This window comes from Panthera tigris, chromosome E1, assembly GCF_018350195.1.
Source record: "Panthera tigris isolate Pti1 chromosome E1, P.tigris_Pti1_mat1.1, whole genome shotgun sequence".
Lineage (NCBI taxonomy): Eukaryota > Metazoa > Chordata > Mammalia > Carnivora > Felidae > Panthera > Panthera tigris.
In genome coordinates, this window is record NC_056673.1 from 2,350,836 (window position 1) to 2,360,628 (window position 9,793).

The 9,793-nt window shown below is 52.7% G+C and overlaps 1 protein-coding gene across 1 annotated transcript; it reads left to right on the forward strand.

Annotated features, from left to right (window-relative positions):
* Positions 1–14: 14 nt before the first annotated feature.
* Positions 15–8,218, forward strand: CHRNB1 (cholinergic receptor nicotinic beta 1 subunit). The gene is made up of 11 exons (XM_042965707.1): positions 15–91; positions 177–316; positions 908–952; positions 1,630–1,739; positions 1,845–1,953; positions 2,516–2,663; positions 2,994–3,203; positions 5,797–6,020; positions 6,519–6,700; positions 7,023–7,170; positions 7,461–8,218. The coding sequence occupies exons 1-11, from the start codon at positions 31–33 to the stop codon at positions 7,599–7,601; spliced, it is 1,518 nt and encodes a 505-aa protein (XP_042821641.1). The 5' UTR covers positions 15–30; the 3' UTR covers positions 7,602–8,218.
* Positions 8,219–9,793: the final 1,575 nt, after the last annotated feature.

Consider the following 9,793-nt stretch of genomic DNA (forward strand, 5'->3'; position numbering starts at 1 on the left):
AGCGAAGTCACTGAGCTACGCGGCCGGGCTATGACCTCAGGGGCGCTGCTGCTGCTGCTGCTGGGGGCGCTGGGGGCGCCGCTCGCCCCGGGTAAGTGCGGGCCTCAGAGGAGCAGTGACAGGACCAGGGGTCGTGGCAGGGCACGGTGGCTTCACTCAGTGCCCTCCTCTTCCAGGCGCCCATGGCTCGGAGGCGGAGGGCCGGCTCCTCGAGAAGCTTTTCTCGGGCTACGATAGCTCGGTGCGGCCGGCGCGGGAGGTGGGAGACCGTGTCGGGGTCAGCATTGGCCTCAGCCTGGCGCAGCTCATCAGCCTGGTGAGGGCGCACGCCGGGGTTTGAGGTCCGACTCGCTGAACGGCTGGGGGCGTGGCCTGGGGCGTGGCGGGGCCGTCTGGGGGCGTGGCCAGGCCGGGAGATAGGCCGTGAGCCGAGATTGGGTCGAAATCGGACCAATGGACAAGCTGTAGGCGTGGCCGCCGGACGGGCCAGGGGTGGGGCGGGCTAGGGCGGCGAGCCGGACTGCGGGCGGGTCCTGAAGTGAAGCCGGGACTCCACGACGCGCTGGGGGGCGGGTCTTGAGGCGGGGTCGCAGGCTGGGGCGGAGCTTGGTGCGGGACCGGGTCAAGAGACCACAGCGGCCGGAGATGCAGGGTTGGGTGAACTGTAGGCTGTGGGCGGGGCCGGGGGTGGGCGGACTGGTAGATGAATTGGCTGGCCGGGTAGACGGCCGGAAGTTTCTGAGATAGAGGCGGGGCTCAAACCAGGGCAGCATCTTGGAGGCGGGGCTTGGACCCGAGAGAGTGGGACTCCGGAAAAAGAGGGGTTTCCAGAGGGAGCTTGACCCTCCGAGCCCCTTCATTGCTCTCTATTCACGTCACCTCTACCCTTGAAATTTTTCCCTTCTAGAACGAGAAGGATGAAGAGATGAGCACAAAGGTGTACTTAGACCTGGTACGGAGACCCCGTGGGATGGGAAAGGGCGTCCCGCTGCCTTTACAATTTCCTCCAACGTCCCGCTCAGTAAGAGTATTATTTCTAAGAATCACGACCTCGGAGCACATGACCCAAAGGGAAGCTTCAGGAAACAATACGTATATTTACTATGAGAGTTGCGTTCCATATTTTAATTTTTTTTCACACTTTGGGTACACCAAGTTTTTTATTTATTTTTGAGAGTGTGTGTGCACAAGCAGGGGAGGGGCAGAGAGACAGAGAGAGACACAGAGGCGGAAGCAGTCTCCGGGCTCTGAGCGGTCAGCCCAGAGCCTGACGCGGGGCTGGAACTCACGAACTGTGAGATCATGACCTGAGCCAAAGATTGACGTCTAACTAAGCCCCCAGGGGCCGCTTATTTGATTCCAGACTCGCTGAAGGGTCGCCAGCTGTAGTTTGAAAAACACTGTTTTAGTGGCTAGCTAGTGCCACCTGCTCAGTGGGGGAGGGGGAAATTAGCCGACGGGGTCCCAGCCAGTGAAGGTGCAGCCGGGATCAGAACCCCGATTTCCAGAACCCTAGTACCTGCCTGCCGGCTTCCCTCCCTGGCACTCCCTTCCCGGGCTTCCTTCGGCCATCCCCAGTCCCCTCCCAGCCTCCAGCCCCGGACAGCCCCTCGGCCTCTGCTTCCACAGGGGTGGACTGACTACAGGCTGAGCTGGGACCCCGCGGAGCACGAGGGCATCGATTCACTGCGCATCGCGGCTGCATCCGTGTGGTTACCGGACGTGGTGCTCCTAAACAAGTAGGGTCTTCCTAAAGACCGGGAGGTGGGCGGGGTCTCCGGAGGGCGGGGTCTCCGGTGGGCGGGGTCCTGATCCCGGCGGCTGAGAAGACCCTTCACCCGCAGCAACGATGGAAATTTTGGCGTTGCTCTGGACTTGAACGTGGTTGTGTCCTCCGACGGCTCCGTGCGCTGGCAGCCTCCAGGCCTCTACCGCAGCAGCTGCAGCATCGAGGTGGCCGGGCTCCCCCTGGGAAGCTCAGGGCTCACAGAAACCTTGCTTCTCCCCAGAGGCTGACGCCCCTCCCTCCTCCCATATGCCCTCAACCTCACATCTCTCCCGCCCTCCTGATTTTCCGTTGTCGTGTGTGGGTTTTTTTTTTTAATGTTTATTTATTCTTCAGAGAGAGACAGAGACAGAGCGTGAGCGGGGGAGGGGCAGAGAGAGAGGGAGACACAGAATCTAAGCAGGCTCCAGGCTCTGAGCTGTCAGCACAGAGCCTGCCGCAGGGCTGGAACCCACAAACCACGTGATCGTGACCTGAGCTGAAGTCAGACACCTAACCGACTGAGCCACCCAGGTGGCCCGATTTTCCGTTGTTTCTTCTCCTCCCGTCACTGTCCCTGACTTCCAGTCTTTCTCAGTGATCCCGCTTCCGTTGGCCAAGGCCTCCCCTAGTAACCTTCCAATTCGTCTGTGACCTTCCAACTCCCCCAGCACCCCCCCGCAACAGTTCTCTGGCAGCCCTGGTGACACCCCCCCACCCCACATCACTCCCCCCCCCCCCTCCATCCAGGTCACCTACTTCCCCTTCGACTGGCAGAACTGCACCATGGTGTTCAGTTCTTACAGCTATGACAGCTCAGAGGTCAGCCTGCAGACCGCGCTGGGTCCTGACAAGCAGAAACGGCAGGAAGTGTACATTCATGAAGGGACCTTCATTGGTGAGCGGGCATGGCTCCCACGTCCATGGGCTTTATGCTTTCCGGTTTCTAACAGGCTGATAAATACCGCCCCCTCTCCACCCCCCTCCCCATCAGCAATGCCCGGGGACAGCCCTGTGGGGTCAGCAAGACAAGTTTCACAGATATGAAAAACTGAGACTTGTTCACGTTTATCAGAGATGGGCTGCCCAGCCTGATGTCCACAGCTAGCCCTTATCACATCAGCCACCTGAGGGTTAGGATGTGGCAGATCAAGCGTATCTGGCACCAGTAAGGTCAGGTCCTACATCTGTGTCCCGTTCTTCTCTCTTCCCCTCTCCTTCCTCCCAGAGAATGGCCAATGGGAAATTATCCACAAGCCTTCTCGGCTAATCCAGCCTCCGGCGGATCTGAGGGGAGGCGGGGAAGGACAGCAGGAAGAAGTCACCTTCTACCTCATTATTCGTCGGAAGCCTCTCTTCTACCTGGTCAATGTCATTGCCCCGTGCATCCTCATCACTCTCCTGGCCATCTTCGTCTTCTACCTGCCTCCAGATGCAGGTAAGGGAGGGAAGGGCCCTGCCAACCTCCCCACTTCTCTCCATCCAGTAACTTCTGCCTCTTCCCTTTCAGAATCCTAGGATCTCCTTCTTGGGACCAACAAGCTCCTGGGATTAGACAATTCTCCTTTATCCTTCTCCCATTCCTGGTATCCTCCCCAGCTCACTCCCTTCTTTTCCAGACACCTACTAGTCCCTTGGCCTCCTATCCCCCTTCGAAACAATAGTGACATTTCTCTAGGAGGCAGCAGAGTAACCTTGGGCAAATTCTTTCCTCTCTCTGTGTCTCAATTTCCTGATCTGGAAATGGGGACAATTGTTGTCTCGACCTGATAGGATTATTCTGAGGATGAATTGAGTTAATAGAACCGTGCCCAGCACCAAGTAAGTTCTGTGTAAGCATTAGTATTATTTTTACTATTTTTGAGCCTTGCTAGAAGTAGTATAATGAACATGTTGCATATATTAATTCAATTCTAATCTTTACAACTCCGTGAGATAAGTACTGAACTGTCTTCCCATTTTACAGAAGAAGACAAAGAGGCTGAGAGAGTTTAAGGCATTTGCCCGACATTAGGCAGTCAGAGAGAGTTGGTGCCAGCCTGATTCACAGACAGAAATCCTCAACTCTGGTATTTAAAGCACTCTTTCCTTCTCTCTGGCATTGAGTTCTCGGTCTAGAGAAGGAGAATGATCCAGCTCTAGAACACACTTCCAAATGTAACTTCTACTTCCTCCCTGAGCAGGGCAAATCTTGGAACCCAATAGTATAGGACTAAAGTAGAGCAGACCATAAAAGTTATTTATTTCCATACCTTCCTTGAAGTTTGAGGTGCCTGTTGTATGCCCCGAGAATAATCAGCCACCTGGCACATCCTTATATACTTTGTTTCATTTTTAGATCCTTCAAATTGCTATTTAGTTCCTTAAAAAAGCTACAAGGGTTGGTCTATTCATTCGTGCAATGATATTTGTCGAGCATCTATAACGTGCTAGGCACTAGGGATACATCAGTGAATAAAATAAATAAATCTATTAGGTTGTATACTGGGAGAGGACAAGTCCTAAAGAGGAAAATAAAGTAGGAAAAACAGTTAGGGAGGATGAGAATGGGGGTAGGGGTTGTAATTTAAACTAGAATGGTCAGGGGTACCTGGCTGGCTCTGTCGGTATAGCACGTGACTCTTGATCTCAGGGTTGTGAGTTCAAACCCCATAGGGGTTGTAGAGATTACTTAAAATCTTAAGGGGCGCCTTGGTGGCTCAGTCAGATGAGGGACCACATCTTGATTTCAGCTCAGGTCATGATCCCAGGGTCATGGGATCAAGCCCCATGGCGGGCTCTTGGTGCTGAGCATGGAGCCTGCTTACGATTTTCCCTCTCCCTCTCCTTCTCTCTCTCTCTCTCTCTCTCTGTCTCTTCCCTGCTCATGCTATCTCTATCTCTCTGTCTAAAAAATAAATAAATAAAATAAAATCTTAAGGAATAGAATGGTCAGCCAGTGCCTCACTAAAAAGGAAACATTGGATCAGTATTTGAACAAAGAGTGAAGGGGTTGAGAGAATGTTCCCTGGCAGACATCTGGGGGGAAGAATGTACCAGGTGGAGTTAGCGGTGACTGCGGACTCTGGAGTGGGAGTGAGCCCTGCGTATTCGAGAAGTAGCCAGAATGGCTGAATGAAGTAAGCGAGAAGGAAAACAGTAGGAGATAAAGTCAGAGAATTAGCAGAAGGCCTTGTCAACCATACTAAACACGTTGGCTTTTATGCCGAAGAAGATGAGAAGCCACTGGAAGGTTCTGAGAAGGAAAGGGATGTATCCGATTTCCATTTTAACAGGATCAGTCTGGCTGCTCTGTTGAGAACAGTCAGCAGGGGTAAAGACAATGAAGCAAAGAGGAAGCCTTCTATTTTTTTTTAAATTTATTTATTTTTTAATGTTTATTTTTGAGGAGAGAGAAACAGTGCGTGTGAGTGGGGGAGGAGCAGAGATCTGGGGGTGGGTACAGAGGATCTGAAGCGGGCTCTGCGCTGACAGCAAAGAGCCCCAGGTGGGGCTCGAACTCACCAACCGTAAGATCATGACCTGAGCAGAAGTCGCACGCTTAACCAACTGAGCCACCCAGGCGCCCTGAGGAGGCCTTTATAATAACTCAGACCTGAGGTAATGGTACTTTGTATGGATATATTTTGAAAGGAAAACCAGTAGGGTTTGCTGTGGATTGGGTATGGGTTAAGAGAGAGGGAGGAGAGTTGAGCAGGACTGAGAGCCACAGAAAAGATGGGATTTGTCACTTCTGAAGTGGGAAAGGCTGTGGGAGGGGTTGGTGATCAAGGGATTAGGTTTTGGACAGGTTAATTTTGAGATGTCTCTTGGACATCCAGGTGGAGAAGTTAAATCGGCAGGTGGCTATAAATCTGGAGTTTAGGAGAGTAAGTCCGAGCTGGAGGTTATCGTTGTAGGACTCATCTGCCTGCAGTTGGCCCTTCCAAAAGCCTGTCCTTGAGTGGGCTGGAGACATGGTCACTGATTATGCCATGGAAATCGCCTTCTGGCAAAGCCTAATCCTTCCACCTTCCTCTCTGCCCCGCAAGGAGAGAAGATGGGGCTCTCGATCTTTGCCCTGCTGACCCTGACTGTGTTCCTGCTGCTGCTGGCAGACAAAGTTCCTGAGACCTCCCTGTCTGTCCCCATCATTATCAAGTACCTCATGTTCACCATGGTGCTCGTCACTTTCTCAGTCATCCTTAGCGTCGTAGTCCTCAACCTGCACCATCGCTCACCCCACACCCACCAAATGCCCATTTGGGTCCGTCAGGTAAGATGTCCTTCTCCAACCAGTGTTAACTCTCAGTCCTAGCGTTCGTCTTTTTGTGCAGGTGCCACTCCTCTCTCCTACCAACTTCACAGACCTGAACGATAACTACAACCCCTGGTAGAGTGTTGAAGTGCCAAGGCCAGTTGGGTGTTGAAAGGTTGCACAGTCAATTTTACCCTCCTGACATTATCATGTCCTAGATCCCATATTGGCTTCATCAATACTGCCCATCCCTGGGTCGCAGGGAAACATCCTCGGGGTCAGGTCCTATCAGGGTGGAAGCCCTCGGAACTTTGTTTTCGGGACAGGATGCCTCCAACCCACTTAAGTTAAGGCCGTGTGGTTGCACTTCCTCGCTGTGCAGCTGGGGGACGCACGCACGCATGCGCAGGGATGGGCAGGTGGTTGGGGACGGTGAGCTACTTCCCTTCCCGTCTGAAAGCATGAGAGCGCCCCCCCCCCAGCCCCCCACGACCAATATGCCTTTCTACTCAGCAGATCTTCATCCACAAACTCCCTCCGTACCTGGGTCTGAAGAGGCCCAAACCTGAGAGAGACCTGATGCCGGAGCCACCTCCTGTAGCCCTCAGGGACTCTCCAGCAAGTGGCTGGGGTCGAGGAACAGATGAATATTTCATCCGGAAGCCACCGAACGATTTTCTCTTCCCCAAACCCAACAGGTAGTACCTACTCTCCGTCGCCTACAAGGAAGGGAGAGCGTGAACTACCGTTCCCAGAAGGCTGTGCAGAGGCAGGCGGCTTAAGGTCCCGGAAGATGCCCTTGAGCATCATGGGAAGTGTAGTACCCCTTCTGCCGCCTACTTTGCGGAAAGGCGGAAACTAAAGCGTAGAGGGATGGGAGGAATTGCGGAAGACTGGAGAGGTCGTCGCTGACGGGGAGAGCCTAGAGGGCCCTCTCACGTTTCGAAAACTGACAAGAATGTTGGAGGAGGGAATTGGGATGGAGCCTAGAGCGTGGCCAAACTGTCCCGCCTCTTCCAGGTTCCAGCCTGAACTGTCTGCCCCGGACCTGCGGCGATCTATCGATGGCCCAAACCGGGCTGTGGGCCTGCCTCCCGAGCTGCGGGAGGTCGTTTCCTCGATCAGCTACATCGCTCGACAGCTGCAGGAACAGGAGGACCACGACGCGGTAAGTCCAATGAGGGTGGAGCAGGGCAGGGCCTGGGTGGCCTTGGCTCCACCCGCCAGTCCAGGCTCCGCCCCTAGCACTCGGTTTGGTTTCTGATTGGAAGCTTGCCTCCTTTGGTTCCGCCCCCTGTTTTCCGACTGGCTCTTCACTCCATCCATCGCCCGCAGTTTCGCTTTCCTCTGTCCCACGGCCCGCCCCTGTCTCAGAGCTCGTAGGACAGGGTAAGGGTAGCGGGCAGACCTTCCCTGGGGGTCTGCAGCTCAGGAACAGTTTACTCTGCCTACCCCCAGCTGAAGGAAGACTGGCAATTTGTGGCCATGGTAGTGGATCGCCTTTTCCTCTGGACCTTCATCATCTTCACGAGCGTTGGGACCCTCGTCATCTTCCTGGATGCCACGTACCACTTGCCCCCTGCCGACCCCTTTCCTTGAGGACAGAGGGCCAAGACCCAGGTCCTCTGCGGGCTGCACTGAGAGTCCGGCGGTACTCTCGAGTCCTATCCCTTTCTGCCTCTCGACTCCACTAGGAATCCGGCCCTCCCAGGTCATTGCCTTTATAGGGAGCGAGCCGAAGTGGGACGGGGCGACTGAAGCCTTGGGCCCCGCTAGACATGCGCCATCAGTTTATTTAGTCTTTGGTTTCTTGTAGAAGTTCCTTTGGTTAGCAACACTAGCTTCCCAGTATAATGGAACAAAGAACAAGAACTAGACTGTAAGCCTTTTGAGGGCAGGAACTGTGCCTTGTTTACTGTAATATCCCCAGCTCCTAGCACAGGTCCTGACCTATAGGATTGTAGGTGCTTAACGTCTGTTGAGTGAATAGGGTTTTTTGTTGTTGTTGTTGTTGTTGTTTTCTCCTGGAAGGAAATGCACCAAATAATAGTGCTTATGTTTGCATGTTGAGACTAGTGATCTTTGTTTTCACCTTTCTGTAATTTATTTTTTTGTAATAAGTATTATCTTTAGGATAAAAAAAAAAGGTTATGTCTAAAAGGATGCATTTGTAATAAGGGGGGGGGGAAAGAGCCCTTTAAAATCCTTCCTTCAGGTTTCAGCTTTGGTGCTCAAACTTTGGATAAGCTAAGCTATTGAACTGCTCTGGGCCTAAGTTTCCACATCTGTAAAATGAGGCGAATGACAGGACCTACTCCCTTAGTCTGAGAGTCATGTGACAAGATGGGAGCAAGCGCACGATACAGCAGACATCAGAGGTTGTCAACTGGTGTGTTTTGTTTGACCTGCGTTGTTGACCTCACAGGTTTCAGTGTGAGTTTGCTACTTTAAAAGTTTGGATAGTGCACAGAGAAATTTGGATTTCCGGCTTCGCTTGGGGGAGGGAAATTAAAAGTATGGTAACACCAGGCCTGACTCCCCTGTTGGCAGCAACCTGAGGGTTAGTGGCTGCCTGGTCCGGTCAAGGTTATTTGTACCAGAATTCTTCAAAGCCCCCACCCACCTGACCCACGACTTCCCTCATTTTACTTGCCTGTCCCATTAGACAAAGGGGAGGGGAGGTGGGGGATGAGGAGTTGAAGGTAGTGGGGGGCTAGGAGTGGAAAAAGAAAGCTTGCCGTATCCCATGGCTGTCACTTGTTTTGTGCGTCGGTTTCCTTTCAATTTGGAGACAGGGTTGCACCTGGTTTAAGGCGCATGGGCCACTAGGATCTTGTGCCCAGCAGGCTGTGTGAACTGGACTGAGTTCATGTTTCTGCCTGGAGGTCAGACCAAAGTCAGCTTGAGCCTGGTGGCTGCGGCCATTATGGTGAAGCATGTAGGGTCACCAGGCCCTCACGCCTCCTCGGTTGCTGGAAGCTGTGGCCCCAAGAGGGATAATACAGCTGCAGCTCCCAGGATCCCTGTGGGACAGGGCAAGCGTGTCCCTGTCCGGCCGACCCACCAGCCACGAAAACAAGTGCACTTGGCGTACTACTGAGGAGGACAGTTTGTTTGTCTTGTTGGTTTATTGGCCTAGAGAGTTGGACACACACACAGATGCGGAGATAAATATTGGTCAGTTTCTCTAAATCTGGGTCCTCACTACATATAGAGCTATAGTCTGTAGAATTCTAAACCTTGCGTGCTGTGGCACAGAACCAGTGGCCTTCCCATTCCTCCGTCACCCCTCTTCCCAGGGAGCATGGGGAAAGAGGGCACAAACTGACAAGACCCGAATGACTTTCAAAAGACGAGATTGCAAAATCCCAAATTTCCAACCTCTGAAATTCACAATATTCAGGTTCCCCAGCTCAGATACATATTTTTAATCTCCGATTTTGCCACAATCTCATTGATTGCCCAGAACGACCACATTCTGGAAACTATTTTCCTAAATCGTCATTTAAAAAAAAAAAAAAATGTCTACAATCTCAGTTCTCCCAAAATGTCCACAGTTTTGGAATTTTGACCTGTTCTGAAATTCGAATTGCCCGGTCCACCCTCAACTCCTTCCATTTCCTGTGCCTTTTTGCCTCAGAGGAGTGCAGGTTAAGGATCTAGGGGAGGCAATTAGAGCATCTGCTCCCTGCCTCCAAGGCCTTTCTGTCTCTCTTGTGGTTCCGCTGTGTGTATGTGTGTGTGTGTGTGTGTGTGTGTGTGTGTGTGTGTAGGTGTATATATATATGTGT